The following is a 19,918-nucleotide window of genomic DNA, read 5'->3' as shown; positions in this document are numbered from 1 at the left end:
CAATAAAGCCAACATTAGTCTTAATTGCTGGGTAATCATTCCCCAGACTGCAATATCACCAGGAGCACCTAGAAGGTAATAAGCTCCATGGAGTGATTGCTGTAGTCCGGATGGCCTCAGAGCGAGGGATTAAGACCCGGAGTGGCAGCATCCTGACCCGTGCGTATTGATCACCAGTTGAGTCACTGGATGCAGGAAGTTGCTGGGTTTAATTTCTGACCTCGCTGCTTTCCTGTGTCTGAGGACTGTCTAGTGGAGGCAAAAATCCGAATAAATGTCGGACAGCGACAACGTGGGTTGTAAGTATTAGCTGAGATCACAAAATGGAAACTGTGTGCACAGACTTCCGCTGCAGTGACACACTTGTTCACTGTGCAGATGCTTTAAATCAGTTTGCAACGACAAACAGAGCGTGCTCATGCCAACGTATCACGTCAACACAACTTTATTTGCTCTTTAGACTGCACAGGTACCAGGCATGTCCAAGGCTTCAACATATGTTGCAATTGTTTGGTTTCTGCTAAACAAATTGGTAAAATATGAACTATGAATTTTACTGGAATATGCCCAAATATATGGCCTCATACGTACTCGGTATACCTTTGTATTCTTACAATTCTCCTTTCTCACATCAGATCAGGCTTCCAACCTGCCTGGGGAATTCACAGCGGTCCAACATTACTCCATCTTTTTATTATTTACGGTCTGAGATGTATTTTGTTACTGCTACAGGGGGTTGGATTCAGAGAATACAGATTCTACAAAGCTCCGTGTCTTCACCCTCTTTCACTTCAGTCCTGAAGCCAGGGCCCCGCTGTGCTGATGATCAGATGGATTTATGGTGCAATCTCTGTAAGCCACTTGCTCCCTGCGAGCTGGAGAATCAAAGGCAAGATTTCCGGATGGCATTGGAACAGAGATTATCCAGTTTGTGCTATCTGATTGCAGACTTCCACAGGCTGTTTTCTTTGACTTGTTCCACTTTTTCTTCAACCTTTTCTGCTGGAACTCTTTGGCAAAACGCACTTGTAGTGTTGTGCTGGTCTTTTGTACAGTGGAACAGTCATCACACCACAACAACCTGACACAACATTTTTTTGTGAATGTTGTACTTTCATTGTTGCAAACATGTTCACACATAATAAGAATTATGTATCATTGACCGTTGCTACAATGGGCTGCTGCAAACACCCACATGCAAAGCTGTTAACAGTCTGCTCTCCCATATTTCCCAGTGGTTTGTGGATTGAACCCACGAGAGGCAAAACCACACAGTCATGCAGTAGCATCATGTCAAAATTGTCTATTTTTGAATTTTCTGTTGAAGAAACAAAAAGGCCTAAGTGATTGTTTGACATTGAAAGCCATGGCTTTTGGTCTAGTTGAAGCTTTTGTAGTTAAATAAATGGTGGATTTGTCAGTGTAACAAGTAAGGCATGAAAAGAAAATCTTCAAAATGGGGGTTCTCGTGGTTAATGCCAGGGGTTTGTAGGTGTAAATCCCTAAATATAGTTGAGAAGGAATTTAACAAATGAAAAGAGCCTGGCTGAAGCATTTGCCAAACCAGCAAGTCACAGAGGCACCTCCCCAAATCATCTTGAGGCAATGCTTCAGTCCGTAGCTACACATCAGTGGCAAATGCTCTCAGCAGCAGTAAAACTCCCAGATCAAGCGACGAGCTGAGCCAAAACCAAAGAGTCTCTCCTCTGTAAAGCAAACCCTTATCTTTGTCTCATAAAAAACAGTGCCTGGGAGTGTTATGATCCACCGTAACAGCTGTCCAGGCAGTCCCTCTCAGTCAATGCCGATCACACCTCATCTTCAACATCTGGAGCAGTTTATCAAGATGTCAGAAAGAAATAAAGTGTCCATAGATTTGCAAAATGACATCAATGTTGGTCATTTGGTTTTGTTAAGACCCTGGGTCACTAACCGGCTGCTTACAAACACAAAAACAAGACTGTCCCAGTGCACATTACTCTTCCAAAAGTCCATCTTATATAGACAGTGATGTATTAAAACAAACCACCTCTGAGATGAAAAGACTAAAATGCCAACATTAGCGTAATGAGAACATTAAACTTGCCAAATATAGAAAACGGTCCCTGATGTGAATAGCTGCAAACTCCTGAGAGAATTCCATGGAACAGAAAAAGAATTCTTGACAGAGATTTCATGGAGTTCTATTAATAATCCCTGTTTCCAAAGGTCTCAAGAAGATCCCTTGACGATTTCATATTGCTTTTTAATTTTTACAGTAAAAAAGGCGCAGAACAAAGAGTTGACCCATATCAAGTAACTCAGGGTGGCTACAGAGAAGAAACATTTGCACAGGAAGAAATAGGTCACAAATGTCTGAGGAAAAGGAAAATCATCTCCATGACCAATATCCTGTAATATACATTAAGCTTTTAAGCACACAGTGAGGCTTTGTCCAATTTTACATGGAGATGTCCACGCTAATAATTCCGCTCATACGTCAAAGTTGAGCCTTATCTATGAGCTGCATGAATTTTTGTTCATCTCATTCACATTTAAAATGAAATGGGGAACAGTTTGTGTTCTGGTTAAAAAAAAGAAAATATATCTACAACTTTTACGCAGCTGTAATCTCTAAATGTGGCTAAACAGCAAGAGTTCCACATTTGCTGGGAACCGTAACTGTGAGTTGCTCTTTGCAGACAGGTCCCATTAAGCAACCCAAATACCTAACATTAGCCTCCTCTTTTGAGGTGGAACACAAACACCAAAAGGTTCAAATTGTTCCACTCGAAGGTCTTATTCATCGATGAACGGATGGTTTGCTTCGCTCAGCTCTCAGGCTTTCAAGACAATTATCAAAACCAACCTTATTAATAAAAGCATTTATCATTTCCACTCCAGAAAGTGCTTGTCTCTGAGCTTCCATAAACACAGGAATAGGACCCAAACCACATGAGGACTTTAGGAAGAACTGTCATAACTCTGTGTGTTAAACATGTATGGACACACAAATTTGCAACACCCTGCAGAGTTTCCTTTAGAGAAATGTGGTTCTGGGTAAGTCTATTCCCACAAACGCGGCTGTCTTTTCATGTCCGAACAATGGAATTTTAATATCTGGAATGGCCGCTAGTCTGGGTGAGGAACACGGGAGCCTTGGTGTTTAGTGGCTTATTTAGATTTTACATGCTCGAAGGACTTCTAATGATGAGTCTGGCTTTTTTCCCCAATTATGTCTCTTGGGCATACAAACCACTGAATAATTTGTTCAAACACCAGCAGCAATTCCTCAAAAATCTTTTCTTGGCAGGAAAGGTTTCTTGTTTTTAGAAAACATCTGTAACAAATAGGTGTAAAACAACATACATAGCAAAAACGAAGGCACCTGCAAATGACCTTGAGCTGTGTATCAGACATGAATAGTACGTAAGTTTAAAATTTCCTCAGACTAGAAACCTGATTCCACAGGCAGTAGCCACCTGCAGAGTACAATATTTCCCATTAGTTCAGGGCAGCTAAGGCTCATATGTTACAGATCTTTTAGACTTAGTTGGTGTGATTAGCTGATTAAATGTGTTTCTTCTAGGGCAGCTGGCCTTAAAACCTCCACCTTCCCTTAAAAGCCAGTGCCAGACACTTATAACGTTGCAGACTGCATGGGTGGCAAGAGAACATAAAATCCTATATGGCACTTTGAACAATAAAATGCAAGAAATACATTTTTAGGCATTACTCTTGATATAACAGTCTTGTGTTGATGACCCATAGATCCAGACGTGGCATCAAGACATCCAGTTTCAAGGAGCACTGGAGCCCTGACGTGATTACATTTATTATATTACAGTCAAAAACATGTGAGATGACATTTCAAGGTTTTAAAAGCATTATAAAAAATGAGACAGGCTTGGTAATGAAGGGAAAATAGTCAGAAATTGAAACACAATGTTTCATATAAGGAAAACCAGAGTCTAACTAACCTGGGCACCATCTCTCAACTTGAGGATACATTCCATGGTGTTGATAGTGATGACGACCGGTTCTGAGCCCAGCTTGGTCCAGGGAACGTGGATCCGCAGCTCGTGAATATGGCCACTCATGAACGTAAACGGCAGTTTTAACTCCTGTGAATAAATAGACGTATAGATATAGCCAACAGAGAACCAGACAATTCATAGTCACTACAAATTCAGCTTATTTATATTTGTAAATATATGTAATTTGGAGTAATCCTCAAGTAATAATTATCTGTTCACTCTTAAGTGAAGAGACTTTTGGAACAAAGAGTTCCTTTAATTGTTGAGAGTTGTCTTTTGAGCACTTGAGTACTTGTGCAAGTATACAACACTGAAAACAAGCAAACAACTTCAGCAGTTTACATCATAATAGAAAACATGCAGGGTTCATCATTCTTGCTAATCTTAGTGCATGAAGATTAGAAGAGATTCAACACTTGGCCTCATCCCATTTTGTCTTGGCTCCAATAAACCTAATGTCCACAATAAAGAGTCAGGGTGGGACATAAAAGGAGTGAAGGAAAAGGACTTTGTGGTCTTGTTTTTCTTAATCCAGCTGCTCCCAGCACAAAGTTCAAATGCCAGTCTGTAATGGTGTGTGTGAATGTGTGTGTTTTAGTGCCCTCTTTGGCCTGGGTAACGTGTGACATCAGCTTCTATATTCCAGCAGAACAATGCCAGAACACATCCTGCAGGCACCTCACAATAATGTGAGAATAAAACTTTGCATTTCAGATATTTACACTATTGAACTGTGGGTGATATCATAAATGAGATGAGTGTTCAGAAACTTCAGTCGTATATCTGCCAAGAGTAAAACAGCTGTTGTAAAAATTGATGAAGGCAGTGCTGCTGTCAGTCACATTTATGTTTCGTATATTTCATTCCCCATGTGTTTTGTGTTTGTACATGTGAAATACATCGAATAAACATACCTGTACGGCATTCAGAAAGCTCCGAATTAGCAAATTATGAGTCCAACACCTCTAATATAGTTCCCTGTTGTTGATAGTCTCCATAATTTTAAAGGATTTTAAAAGTGGGGTTGTAGTTACAGTACATATAGGTTGCAAACAACAGTGGGGGGCCACGCGGTGGAATGGCTGCTGTGGCTTCTGCGTAAGCAAAGCAAAAACAACTGCTATGAATTGAATTTTGGTCATGCTCTTAACAAAATCAGTCAGATTTTCTCAGAGGCAAATGAATAACTGTTGTGCATCTTGAACCACTCTATGTGAGAACTAGTCCCATGAAACCAAACTGCCTACACACGAGGTTCACATGTCTCTTCAAGCCAAAATTCAAAGCCAAAAAAAATAATACCCAAACATATTTCATGTAAAAAAAAAAAAAACGTCATGCGTGTGCAGCATGCGTGCTTTAAAGTTCAACAAAAAAAAGTTATTTCTATAAGATGATGCACATTTTACATGAGGTACTGCCCAAATAAAATGCAATAAAAAATGGAAATAAATGATAACTGCACAGTTTTTGATGTAGAGTTACCAATCAAAGTCCTGACAAGATTCCCACTGTCCGATTCCCTCAAGCTGCATCTAATAAGAACTTTAATCCCAGTTTCTGTTGGGCTAGATGGTGTTTAGATTTGGTTTTTCAAAAGCAGTCAGAAGAAGCCACTGCAGAGAAAATTCTTTTAACTCATGGCAGAATAATGGGATCCAGATATAACAAGTGTACAAGAACACCGAGTCAAAATAACAGTGAAAGGCAACACATGTGAGCGACTCTATGCCAGTATCATCAGAAAGATACGGTGTTAGGCCTGGCAGAAAATATTACAGTTATTTGCGATTTTATACTCAAGTCATGCAAATGCAACATAAATACCTCCTTCATTTGCAAGGTATTATTGTTGTAAAACTAGTAGCAGCGGTGTGATAATATGACAGCAGTACTCCAATAATACTGCATTAAAATGTAATATGTTACCACATTTGAATACATTTCCTCTAAATATTCAATATAACACTGTCTTCATAAGGAGGGAAATGATGTGATGACCTTTCACTTTCACTTCAAAAGACCACAAACTCATCATGAACCTCATGAACCTCTAAGACAAATCAGAACACCTGAAATGAAACATGACTAGACAGATAAAATAAATAATTGCTTATATAACGCCTCTAGTTACAGCTAATACCAACTTCAAGGATTGCATGTGTTTACATACATAAGAAACCCTCTTGGTGTACTTCAATGACAATCAAACAACAGAGGAGTGGAATTGAAGCTGACCGAGAGGAAGCACGGACTCAAATCATGTTTATTTTTAGGAATAGTTCCTTCAAAATGGAACGTCTCTGTGTTTCCTTCGGTTTTCTTCTTTATATTGTCAAGGTTGGCCTTTGTCGTGGAAGCATGACAGATGCTTTCACTGAAGTAGCCAAGCTTCTTTCCTTTGCTTTGTCCATTCTACAAGTTTCCTCCGTTTGCCGTCTCATGTGTAAAACCACACCCAAACATGCTGATATTCAGAACAATGCCCAAAAGAGTGTCAAGAAGGACACATTTGAATTATTTTACCTGTTCCAGCACATCCAGCTTCAGATCCAACTTGCTGAGCACCACATCTCCTCCCCAGAGTGACAGTTGCAGATCAGATGGCTTCAGATTTTTAATATACTTGTTTACATAGCTCATCAGGAGCGGTGTGACATAAGACTCCAGCATCTTGGCTGTTCTGTCCTGAGAAACAAAGACATTGTGCAAAATGATGTAAATCACTCACTTTTTTCCCTAAATGCGTATGGATTTAATCTCGACTCAATCAAAAGAATAAAATGCATCTCTCAAAACTGAGAGGTTTGGAGTTCTTCCAGCTATTGTTCACAAGCATGTCTTATCAAAGAAACTGTCCAGTGATGTTACCCAAGGATCTTAACTGAAACAGATACTGTACATCTTTTTAAATCTAATAAGCCAAAACGACTTGTTGATGTAAATCATGGAAAACTGTTTTAAATGTATTGTGTGTCTTTGTCTTTGAAGATGGGAAAAAACTTAGATGTATATCAGGTATTCATTTCTCAACTTTTACTCCATCTTTCTGTTTCATTGACCGTTTAGTAAGAAGCTAACATGGTATAAGTGTCACACTAATTACAATAAATCAATTTCCCTTAAATTTTCCATTTTTGTCACCACATTATTAGAAAATTGAAATAAATTAGCTGCAGCTGCCCATCAATCATCAGTATGGCTGATTACTGCACGGTATATGGCTTCTTAACTGCATTTCCAATGTTTCTCAGCAGCTTGTTTTCATCCATATATGTACAGTATCGTATTAAACACATTTAGCAGATGCAGAGGCTCTAAAATGTGGAAGAAAAGCTAAACTTGTTTTTGTTAATTTAGGTCTATTCTAACAAAACCCTGGGATGAATCAGGTGGTCATAATGGACGAGTTTTCTGTGATAGTGCACTTCGCTGGCATTGAATCATTTTTATAAACATTTTTTGAGTCACAGGTTTAAAAACTAAACTAAATATGGCCTTTGGAATTTACATGATTCTTGTTAAGCCAAATTTTTCCACATACGTCTTAAAAAGGCATGCCAACAGTTATTTACAGCTCACTTTTCCACTGGTTTGATAATAGAACATAAATCTATAATATTCGACTTAAACCACTTTTTCCCTATGCATTAAAAAGTATTATTTGTTTTGCTGTACTTAGCCAGAAAGGCTAACTATGGTGAACTGTCATTATAGTCATACATAACACAGCAGACAAGAGGGACGCTAAGCTAACTGTTCTGAGGAAGTAGCTCTAACTTTGTTTTGGAAATCTAAAACGTCTGAGGGTTTTGATTTTAGATATTACTACGGCTACTTACTCGGCTCCCGCTTGTACAGACCGTAACTGTTTCTTGAACTTGACGTATGCTATAACATTATCAAGGTGTTAGCTAGTGTTAGCCACATCGCTCAACTGCTCCGAAGTAGACGTCATCAGTAAACACCAACGCGGCTTCCGTATTCATTGTGATGCATTCATGGTAATCGGAAATAAAAACCTTGATAAGTTGGAGAGCGCACTACAAGCGATAATTTGCGAGAAAAGATAAATACTCGGAGTTATATAAACCGCATAGGTAGATAATATGTTATTGATAGGGTTTGAACTCAAAGTAATGCTGCGACAGTTTACATTACAACCCAAACAAAAACATGTGATAAAATATGAATAATATGCCTGAATCCTTATGTATCAGACTTATACAAGTAGAACTATGTATTGCAATATTATTAAAGTCCTATATTCATATTCGACTATCGACAATTCAATGTTATCGTTTTTATGCTGCGGACCTTTCTATTCCTACTGTAAATTTCGAGGCATTCGGGAAGGCATCACTCTCTACACGCCACACGCCCCTCTCTGCCTTATATGGCAGTAAACTCACCTTCACCGGGGGAGGGGGTGGCAAATAAAAGCCCTAATCTACAGGTCCTGAGCGCCAATGTGCTTTTCATTGAGAGGAATGGATCATTTTAAAGCGTTTATTGTGGTCCGCCTTCAAATTGTAAATCACACTTTGTCTCAAAAACAGATTGTTGGCGTATAGGATTGTGAGCAGGGACCAATCCAAACGCAAAGCAAAATTGTTTGAGGTGTTTGCATTGAGGAAATAATTGCTTATTAAACATGTAGAAGAGTGTATTATAGATATATAATGACGTGTTAATTACGTATAGTAATTAAGCTAGAGGATGCTTGATGTTTTCTAGAGGGATCAGCCTTTATCTTTAAAGCAGGGAGTAGGATAACAACTGCACAAATCTTTTTTTTTTTTTTTTAAAAAAAAGCCTTATTAGTAATAATAGAACTAACAGTAGTAATATATTTCAGTTTCAGAATGGTGGGTGGTATTAAAACTGTATGGGCTAAAACAAATTGGAAAAAAATAACACAGCTGTTGAAAGTTGGACTCAAGATCGATTTATATGTCAAAACTCTTCTACAGCTCCATGTGTTTTTCTCATGGCTGATTTCAGCAGTGACATCAAAAGGAGTCCGAATTATGAACAAGACTGGGTGCAAATTGTCTGCATTGTTTTTTCCAAAATCAGTTAATGTTTAAGTTTTAATGTGGATTCTGTGCGCTTTTTAAAATGTCTGGTCGCTGGTGATCTTGTGGCGATCACACAAGAGCCGTGGAGGAGACCTGGAGGAGTCAAAGAAGAGCCACGGAGGAGCCGTGGAGGAGCCGTGGAGGAGCCGTAGAGGAGCAGTGGAGCCTCTTCCTCTGTCAACTATTCTCCGAGGTACGCAGTCCAGACTGGCCGGACACGAATGAAGCTCACCATGTGACTGTCCACTCTGTGCCAAGTGTGGACGTGCTCTGCAGCTATTCTTCTTTAAGGTCACTTCAGGCTCTCAAGTATCAAAGCCTTGCCTTGATCATGTCGTCTCCGACGTCACCGACTCCATATTTTATTATCTTTTTAATTCGGCTGCAAACCTGCTCTGTATCATCCGGTCCAAGATGACACGCGTAAAATTGCATTTCCATTTTCCAATCTGACAGTATTTTGAACGATTGTGGCAATAAATAATTTTAAAATGAATTCTGACCGTCTGCAGGATTTCTTTTTAGCGATAATCGATCGCTTCTGATCAAATCCTGGTTTCTCGTTGGTCAAATCCCCAATTTTAGATGATTAAAAAATATTTCAGACCCTAAAATTTCTGTGCCTTAACGATTACGAAATGATTTTATAGTCCAGTCTACCTTTTATTCCAAGGTTAGGTGCTTGTGTGCGTTTTCCTTCTTGTCTTTAGAATCAGTGTATATCGATTGTTTTTGAGCAGATTAAGAAGTTATGAAATACATTAATATATGGGCCTATGTGTGCTAGTTTTATCAACAACTGCATCAGAGATGTATTAGTAAATTAGAAATTTGGTCTTTGGACGTTTATGTAGACATACAGTTATTACGTAGGTGTTTTTATCCACAATTTGATGTGTTTTATTTTGTCCGTTTTTGCACTTAAGGGTCATCAGTGCGTAACAAACTGGCAATTTAATTGGATGTTAGCAGCCAAGGGTGTTGTTTTATGTCTGTTGTTATTGTAGCCAGATGTTGGTCAGCCCATTTTCGAACCCATTAAAATACGCAGTGTGAAGCGATTAATTGCACCGTCAGGTGAGGAAGCAGAGAAGGAAACAGCTGAAGGCCAGAGAGATGAGCAGGATTTATCTCCGAATTAAGGAGAAAACAATCAGAGAGTCCTTCATTTGGCCACAGAATCTGTGAAAATCGGGAGAAAATTGATCGTCTTTAATGATTTATTACCTATGAAAACAAGTTATTTTAGACCGCCAAGTAACCAAATCCTGCTTATTTGTTCACTTAAGTATATGAAAATTTACTTAAAATTGAAGCTGCTTTTTCTCTGCGAATTACAAACCATCAAATACGCGATTGCCAAATCAAAATGAAGTGGAAACAGCGTAAATAATTTAAAAGCTGACAGCTGTAGGTGTGTTCACCAGGTTGTAACACGTGTTCACAGACACCAGTTGAATCACTGCTAATTTAGAAATTATTATATATATTTTAGCCCCATAATTGACTTCTCTTTCCTTTGCTTGCTGTCGTTTGCTGCTTTAATGCGTCTCGTCACTGATGTCAGGGGTGAGCGGCTCAACGCGGGCGCGTAATGCATCAAATACAAACAGGTAATCCAAGATAATTATGGAAGAAAATCTTTATGCGACTTGGAATACTGTAAATAAGCTATGTGTAGTTATAGTAATCAATTTCATGTGGCCGTCCCTCTTCTATAATTTGATCTGTGCATTAACCTGTTCCTAATGGCATCCCACGATTTAGCTCAATAAATTTGCACCAGTGAAACTCAGTGAAATATTTGCAACGGATTTTTTTATTTTTTTTATAAATTCCTATAGTTAGTATAGGTGAATGTTGACGCATGAAATAAAGACAGAGCAAGAGCAAATGTATAATGGAAATATTTATTTCTAAAATACAATTTAACATACTTTAATGTTATGACTGCTTTTGACAACTTTATTACTTCAGGGTCAAAAAAAGTGAAATAAAAAAAACAACAGTATGTACACGGTCTTTATATTTACAGGTTGCGTATGAGCAGCGCTTGTCTCCGCTGCAGTCCCACTTCAGGTGCAACCAAATCCCAGCCTCACATGCGCTGCAGTAAAACGCGTCCAGATTTGGAGATTGTCTTTCAATTAAAGTAGCGAGAGAGAGAAAAATAATCGTTGCCTCGTCTTCCTGCGTTTTGTCCATTGTTATTTTGTTAGTCTTTGCAGGCTAGTAGTCCTCGTGTGGGCTGTGCGTCAAACTGTGCCGTCGCAAGTCACAGTTGCGCCGAAACACCTTTCCGCAGCGGCCACAGCTGTAGGGCTTGATGTCTGTATGGGTGAGAAGGTGAGTTTTCAGGTTACTTCTTTGATTAAAGGTTCTTCCGCATGTGGGGCATTTGTGGGGGGATTCCTGTTTAGATTTAAAGCAAGCAAAAAATTATTCCCTTAAATTGTACAGAAGGTCTGTCAATTGTATTGTTAAATCATCTAAGGTATGTGACAGTGTCAGCTGTAACAATGTTTCATGTATTTTACGTGTTATTCTTTGCTTAAATTTGGCCAGCGGGTTTTCTGAGACTACGTGTATCCCCATGCAGCAGACCGTGTAAACTAAGTCAGTTGTGATCATAACGTGTATATTGTGTGGAGTGACAATAAAATATTGGTGTCTGTTAATCTTTAATGTTTGCTTACCTGCATGTGTAAGGTTTTATGGACAGCTAGAGTTCGGGACTGACAGAATCCCTTCCCACATTCTTGACATTTGAACGGCTTTTCCTTGGAGTGGATGTATCTGTAAAACAGAAGTAACACTTCATCAAACGCCTGATCATGCCTGAAATTTGCGTGTAGGTGCTACAAAATCCAAAGTCGTGGGGCAAAAAATTCCCCGCAGTCAACTTTATGACTCTGAGCGTAAAGCGTGTTAGCGCCATCATAGAGGAAATATTGAGAAAAGGTGTGTGTTGCTGCATTTAAAAAGGTATTTAACGTCTTGCACTGGACATTCAGGGACATTTCCCATTGAAACTGGATGTAAATGAATAGTTCTGCCTGTATGGGACGGGTCTTACCTGTGGTCTCTGAGGTGGTCTTGCCTTCTGAAGGCTTTGTGGCAGATGTCACAGGTATAGGGCCGCTCGTCTGTGTGGGTCCTCTCGTGGATGAGGAGGTTGTAGGACTTGGTGAAATGCCTGCCGCAGAACTTGCAAATAAATTCCTTTTTGGTTTTGGATGGGAGCCTGCCCCGTGTGGGTTTTCTGTCCGGGGACAGTTTGCTCAGCTCGGAGATGGTTGCCAGCTTCGCCAGGTCCGCAGCTTTCGGCGGGTCCTCCTGAGTGGCGGCCAGGCCAGGTTGGCGAAGTCAAATCGCGGTCTGTCTTTGTGCAGCGAGGGGACGCCGTGCGCGACGCCTGTTTGCTTTGGATGGAAAAGCTGGGTTGCGGCTGTGAAAGGAAGCGCCGGGAAGGGAATCCTTGGGTCGACCAGACCCTGAGCGGCTGCCATCTCTGTGATTGTCGACCTCAGTCCTTGGATGTGTGGGTAACCCAGAGTCCAGTGGTTCATGTGCATGGTCTGCACCGCGCTGAGGCCGTACAGCCCCTGGAGCTGGTCAGCGGGGAAAGTGTTGACGGCCTGCAGGAAGGAGTAGTTTGTGAGCTGGAGGGCCGGGTGCAGTGGGATCGGAGCATGCAAAGCTTTGCTCCCCATTTTGGCTCAGAAGACTGCAGGACACACGGTGATTAACTCTGGAGAGCAAAAAAATACAAAAATAGACATGAGGATAAGTGTCATAGAAGCACTTACACAGCGCAGTTTAAGTTTTCTGTTTCATACACATCTTTGCTCAGAGCTAACAACATTATATTCTCCGTGTACCTTAAAGTCTGACTGCGGATTTTCTTATTTTATTTCGTGTTTCTTATTGATTTATATCTTTGGAAATTGCAAGGCCATATACCTGACATTCGAACGACTCTGTTTTCCCCCCTGAAATTAATAATACAAAAGAGAGCAAAAATATTATATTTCAATTCTATTGGGGGAATCCTTTTTTTTTTTTTTTTTAAACTATTTTGCAATAAAACGCATCACTCATCTGAACTGTAAATCCCGGAAAAACGCCTCCTGTGACACTGAGTACATGTGCTGATCACTCCGGAGGAACTGGGCTACAGACCTTATTGTCTTTGACGGTTTGCTCGAAACTCTGCAAGCAGACGTGATTTTAAACCCACAGACGAACTAATTCTGTCTGCTATTCAGGTTCAAAACCCTCAATGAATATTTGGATCTGTCTTCGTTTTAAAATGTCGCCCATAATTGACACCGGTTTTACAGGCCCAATATTATCTGAGAATCTCCGGTGGTAGCAAATAACCTCTGGACATTTTCAGTAAGTATTCCGCGGAGGATTGTTTGCACAAATTAAAAACGGCTGCTCCAATGTTGGTTAAAAACGGCGAGTGGACAGTGCGAGAAACGAGAGGACGTGTTGGTGGAGATGATTTTGTGTTTTCCCACACAGAAAATTCCACCGTGTCGGTTCCAGACTGGGGATGGTGAAAACAGGACTGGCGGCAGGCCAGCCCTTCACATTGGCCCCGCAATTAAAATTAAAGACAAATGAACCCTCGTGTTTTATATTTTACCGCAAAAGAAAACTGCACCGCTATTTTGCGCGTCAGGTTTGAACCGAATACCCGCCTGGATTTTGTGGCGAGGGTTTTATTTACTCTGCCGGGTGAAACACATGTCAGCCGGGCGGCTCGTAACTTGTTTCGCTGCTCATGTTTGCGGGAAGATATTTTATTCTGTCAGGTCTCTTCCCCTTTGCTGACGAGACGGGATTTGCATGTAATTGTGCACAGGTGCAGCAGAAATCGTTGTGCCGCCCGATGTTCTCTGCCCGTTTGCCCAACTTTGTTCTGCCCGTTCGCTCAATAACCTTTGGACTTCATACTCAGCATGTTCCTTGTCATGTTCTTACAGCCCCTGTTTTTGTTTCATCCCAACAGGAGGGATCAGATGAGGAAAATGACACGGACAGATCTTGGGGGGTGGGGGGGTGGGGGGGAGGCCACTTGTTTCAAGTTCTGCGCCGCGGACATGAGACCTCTGATGCGCGAACTCTGACCTCAAGCTGCTGGTCCTCACGAAGCAACAATCACGACTAAAACAACATTTATTGCAGATTTTGCATAGTAAATGATGACCTTTCTGTCGCCTCGGTGTTTTGGGGTTAAGCTGTAACCGTACTCAACCGCATCCCGAGTTAGAAAGCTCTAAAAGGCGAAGTAAGTGAGGTCGGTTCCCCTTTTCCTGTACACAGATACACCCTGTCCAGTAGAATCTTACCCCGATAAGAATCTGCCAAAGGTCCCCGCAGTGTCAGTAATCCACAGTAACGACGCGCTCCAGTAAAGCACCGCTGAAAACTCTCCCAATTTCAAAGTCCGAAAAACTTTTCATGTAGCCATGCAGACAGCACAGATGCCCCCGAGCCTCGCAGAGATGTGGCGGGCTGAGACGTTGTAGAAAGAGGAGCAAAAGTTTGGAGGATAAGCGGCAGCGGCGCAGGAGTCAAGTCCGGAGCTGGGTCTGGAAGTGTGCGTAATGCGCACCGGGCTGAACTTTTTAGGGCTACGGGGCTCAGGCAAGCACACCCCGCCCTATGACACGCCTCCACCCCCCTCCTCTATCATTAACTCCAATGTTCCTCCTCTGTTTATTTGTGTTTGGATAGCAACTAGGGCTCCAGACCATAGTAGAGAAGCGTGTTCAGTTTAACCTACCTCCTCTGACACCTCTCACAGCACGCAGCCAACACTGATACCTTCTTTTGGAGACACGATTGGACGCGCAAGAGGAAACCCTGATCGTTTTCTTCCTCCAGCTCCACGCTTTTTAAAACGTGCCTTTGGATACTCCGACAGCTCCCAAGATTTTTTTTTTCCAAGTCACACAAAACCCATTTGCGAAAATGGAGGCACACGCAAGAGCCATCACATTAAATCGTTTTATTTCTTTGTGGTAAGAGTGAAAAAGTTCTTGACAGCGCAAAAAGAAGTCCGAGAATAGCAGCATGGTGGATTATTATAAATATAGATACAAATAAAGGCCGTTTGCTTGGTTTTCCCTCTTTTCTGTCTAAAAATGTGAACAAAAAAAAGGCAGGATTAAAAGATGATAAATAAACACAAGGGCAGATTTAGCTGTCACATGATCATTAACCTGCGGTCTAATCCATCAACTGTTTCTCCAAACTGACACGTTGCATTTAATGAATAATCTGCTGTAAAAACTGACTGACAGCGTCAATATTTGTCATCAACTTTTTAAAAAAAAGGATTTTCTCGAAAACTTTCCTCTGTCGGCTTTTTTAAAGCGCACAGTGATTACGCGGGCGGACACACACTCACCCACACACAAGCGTACACACACACACCCGCGCACACACACACACACATACACACACACACACACACACACACACACACACACACACACACACACACACACACACACACACAGATAAACAAAAAAGCTGCATATTTTTTCATCTTAAATCGAAACGTCATTAAAACCGACTGAACATAACTGAATTTTGCATTCACCCCAGGAGTTATAATCTGGATATCCTGAGGTGACTGATCAGAATGTACAGATAGGACTCTTAAAATATTCAATCATCGCCTTTATTGTTCTCCTGGATAATTATCTTTAGCTTTATCGCACAATAAATTGACAGGGCGAAACTCCTGTTTTTGACGGGATAATGTAATTCATAAAGTTCGGTGCAGCCCTGACAGGAGTCTGCAGCCGCTGCTCTCCCTGACGCGGCTCTAGCGCCGCCTAGTGGCGCCTCTGCCGCACAGAAAGCTGAGTCTCGGCGCAAACTTGATCTTTTTCTGTCCATGCCGCTGAAAATATGCCTTAATGAAAATAACAGTATCACTGCGGGGAAGGCTTGTCAAATAACAATCGGTCTAATAAAACCCTATAATTTTGCCCCAAAGACTAAAAGAATAACAAATCAAATATATTTTATTACCGCGACCAATAATTGGAGCTTCTGGCCTCCTCACGGTCGCCTTCAAACCGCAGCAAATAATCAGCACGGGGAGAGATAACAATCAGAGAGCAGAATGTATATGATTTAATGTATATGATCTGTCCTCCATCCAAACGCTAATTTTCATTTTGTGAGAGCTGCAGAACGTTCTCTGCACACAACATGCTTGTGGTTTTCTGTTCGGTTTCACATCACCAGGGCCCCCATCTTCACTGTCAAAACACTCAACAATTGCCGACAGATTATAAGACACCCAACACCCCCGAATTTTTAACTTATAGATGGTGGCACTTTCTCAACATATCAATTTCACCCTGAAAACTTCTAACAATGTAAACTGTATTTACTCTTTCTCCCTGGGAATCAAAAATACAAACACTACGGTTTTGAATATATGTCGGCCGAGTCCGCAGCCAGAAGCGTCGGTGATTACTTTTCCTTTTACAGGGAATTTCTGCAGTCGAAATTCATTAAAGTCTGACAAAATATGTGCAAATTCTGCCAAAAACATGAACTTCCTGGGGGATGTGGCCCCTGTTTTTATTTAAGATCAGATTTATTGGCTGCTGTTAAACAAAAAGCCTTTGATTTCTAATAAATTGGAATATTTACGATTCTTTAAAGTTATCAACACATTCATTCGGATTTCCCCCCCAATGTGTGTTGTTTTTGTTTCGATTTGACAATGACGTTGTGAGCTAGAACAAATGATTAATGTTATTAATCCCGATTTTAAATGTTGGTTTCTGCTGTAATATTATGCTCAGTATAAAACGACCCCCTCAAAAAAGGCTTGGAATTTTATCTCGTTTTCATTTGTTCTGACCGGGACATTCTGTATGTGGTCTCTGGTTTTTATTTTGTATTTTACTGTCAGGCCCACACCGATCTGCACCATATAGGATTACCATATTCTTTATAGATAGGGTATATGTCAGAGGCAGAGTTAGTGCTTTGGCCTTTGGCCCTGCCCGAGTCCCCTGCAGCCGCCATCATTCTCTATGATAATCTGACTCCCACAGAGTATCAGTGTTGCAGCTCATTGCAGCTGCCAGGTCTATAATGGCCACCACTCCTCTTCCAACAACACCGAACAACAGAGAAGAAACCTTATTATTAGTAGTATTATTATTTTTCTTCTTCGAGGCCTCATCTAATTCTGCAGAGCCACCCAGTGTTCCGGATTAGGGTTGGACTGTGGCAGAAATATGCACTGACAATTCAAGCGATCTTTCTTTGTTGGAGCTGTGAATCGATAATATTGTAATTATCGTCAGAAATGGAGTAACAAGATGAGAAACATGACAGCTATTTTGTGATTATGTTCATCAGTTAATATAATTGAAAAACTATTCTTCCAATTCTCCTATCAATATTTAAGGCTTTCATTAATATATACAGTTTGATTTGGTTTTTTTACTCTTAAGTTGTTAGTAAAAGTCCTTCTTGTATCTGGTGTCCCAGTCCCATAGCTTCTACCTACATGTTTTGAGCAGTATTTCTCATGTGGTGTCATTTCAGGTGCTCTTACCTCTGCTGTACCTGAGGAAGCGTCATGCCGAGCAGCCGGCCTGGCTCAGAGCATCATTGGTTTGTGTATGTCTGTGTCGCTGCGTCTCTGCCAGCAGACAGGATGTCAGATCCATATATGCAGGGGAGGTAAACCCTGTCACTCTCACCTGCTGTGGTTTCGAAGCCCCCACATCCTCATCTACATTCATCATACACTCATCCTGCCTCAGCTGCTGCTGCCGCCGCTGCTCTCGGAGTGGGGTTTTTCTCTCAAAGACCCCCAAAGTCATATTTTCCTCCACATCACACACTTCTTACCTAAAACCCTGCACTTCTAGGAAAAGGAGATGTGCCACACTGTTTTTCTTTTTCCTGGATTGTTTCTTCTTCTTCTTCTTCTTCTTTTTAACCGGATTTAAACAGTTAAAGTCTACACAAGTATGGTACATATACATACTACACACTTTATTTATTTCTGGCCAGTGCTGCCATGTCTTGCATATTTATTGTATGTTTGGAGGGACTAAAATCTGAAAGTAACATATTGCTGAGGGACACAAACTCAAACACATTCAAACATTTCTGTAAAATCTGAACCTGACACTTGTTATTGAGCCTATCCCCACTCTGAAATCTGTGTGACTCCGCTGATGATGGTAACATCACGCATGTCCCCCCTCTGTCCAGACCAGGATGCAGCTCTGCCCATCTGCTTTATTGTCAGAGAGCGCCCCCTATTGGTTTAACAGTGAACTATTATGACGTCAAGGTGACTCCAGCTTCACGCAGCGTCACCGAACAGTGCAAAAATAACATGTTTAGAACAGAATGTGCCATTTAAATAATATATTCTACCCATGAACTACACCTCCAACTTTAAATTACACTTTAATTCAGGAACAAACCCACATCAGTCACAACTTTTTTAAAAATATATATCTTTTGGATTGTTTCATCTCACACAGAACATGAGAAAAGAAAGAAAATGGATTTTGATTGAACATTTATGTTAGTAGGAAAAGGGGACTTGCAGTGTGTCATGCATTCCTTAGGCCTTCTGCATGATCTCTTCTCCATCTGCTGTCCATTGCCTCTCTTCTCCGGTCTCTTGCCATCTGTTTAACAGCGCTTGGCACCTTTGCGTGACCAAACGCCTTTGCTCCCTTCAGCGTCATCCACTTTGCCAGAGAAGCATAAAAACGAAAACCGCCATGATATCGTGCTCTTTCAACTAATAAAATCCACCAGTTAATGCTGCTCTCGCCCGGCACCAAATCCCTTTTGTCAGCAAATAGCTTCCTCCTTTTCCCTTGTCTGCGCTGGCCAAGCGCTTCTGTAGCGCTCCCTGCCATTAACATGACATCTTTGGTTACATGTTGTCAGGCCTGATGGCGTGCAGAGTGAAGAAGCAGTGAAGAGCAGGAGCAAGGAGGGATCTGTGGAAGATCATTAGGGTTCAGACGTCCCACTCATCAGCTGATTTCACCCTGTTCTGCAGGATGTTTACCTGCCGCCCATCCAAACTGACTGCCTGATATCTGAAGTGCTGAAATAATGTGAGGACAGCAGAGGTGATGGAAGTGTTGCAGGAAACGAGGGATGAAAACATGGAAAGAATAGTCAAGGAAGTGGGGAAGAAAGAGAAATACTGTAAGGCTATGACGTGCCAGGCCATAGCTGAGTGTGTGTGTGTGTGTGTAAAAAGCCAGCAGGAGGGCAGGGGTAGCTGCAGACTCCAGGCTCCACATCCTCAGAAGCCACAATACAGGCAGAGAGGGTCACATGAAACCTCGTGCAGCCTGTTCGCTCTGCTTTAGGGTCGCTGCCTCTTCGCTTTGTTACCGTCTGAAACTGTTCATGGCTCAACTGTGGCAGGCACCACCTTTTTGTATGCCGGGTGGGGATTCTCTGGATCCAGTTGCCCTGCTGGTGTGAGGGCTGGAGAGCTTTTCCAATGTAGTCTTAATGTCTTATTGCCCTCCACACATGACATCATAGCAGTTCTGCCTCCTTTCTGACTGACTTTGTACCTCAGTGTATTAACTCGGTCCAGTTGAATTGTTTGACTGGACTTGCTGTGGATAATAATTCAGTTTTTTGTCACTTGGAAGCAATAATGTTTCACTTTTCTCATTTATGTCTTGGGGTACATTTTCACATTTTCACCCTATGAGGTAAACTGGCAGGTTTTAACGTTAGGTGGTCCATTACACATCATAAAATCAATGAAAA

The 19,918-nt window shown here is 41.3% G+C and overlaps 2 protein-coding genes across 4 annotated transcripts in view; both read right to left on the bottom strand.

Annotated features, from left to right (window-relative positions):
- Positions 1 to 7,988, bottom strand: part of LOC130532683 (intermembrane lipid transfer protein VPS13B-like) — a 231,590-nt gene extending 223,602 nt beyond the window's left edge. For all 3 annotated transcript variants that reach the window (XM_057045445.1, XM_057045444.1, XM_057045446.1), the window contains exons 1-3: positions 7,859 to 7,988; positions 6,543 to 6,704; positions 3,960 to 4,103 (exon numbers count right to left, since the gene is read on the bottom strand). In XM_057045445.1, the coding sequence (XP_056901425.1) occupies positions 3,960 to 4,103; positions 6,543 to 6,689 (291 nt within the window). In that variant the 5' untranslated portion in view covers positions 6,690 to 6,704; positions 7,859 to 7,988. The remainder of the gene's footprint in view (positions 1 to 3,959; positions 4,104 to 6,542; positions 6,705 to 7,858) is intronic.
- A 3,005-nt stretch (positions 7,989 to 10,993) lies between these two features.
- Positions 10,994 to 17,789, bottom strand: LOC130532687 (protein odd-skipped-related 2-like). The gene is given in 5 exon segments (XM_057045455.1): positions 10,994 to 11,509; positions 11,794 to 11,893; positions 12,174 to 12,447; positions 12,450 to 12,848; positions 17,706 to 17,789. Coding segments are annotated over 4 exon segments (918 nt in total). The 5' UTR covers positions 12,811 to 12,848; positions 17,706 to 17,789; the 3' UTR covers positions 10,994 to 11,326.
- Between the last annotated feature and the right edge of the window lie 2,129 nt (positions 17,790 to 19,918).

This window comes from Takifugu flavidus, chromosome 10 (genome assembly GCF_003711565.1).
Source record: "Takifugu flavidus isolate HTHZ2018 chromosome 10, ASM371156v2, whole genome shotgun sequence".
Taxonomy (NCBI): domain Eukaryota; kingdom Metazoa; phylum Chordata; class Actinopteri; order Tetraodontiformes; family Tetraodontidae; genus Takifugu; species Takifugu flavidus.
This window is presented reverse-complemented; position numbering and strand designations above follow the sequence as displayed.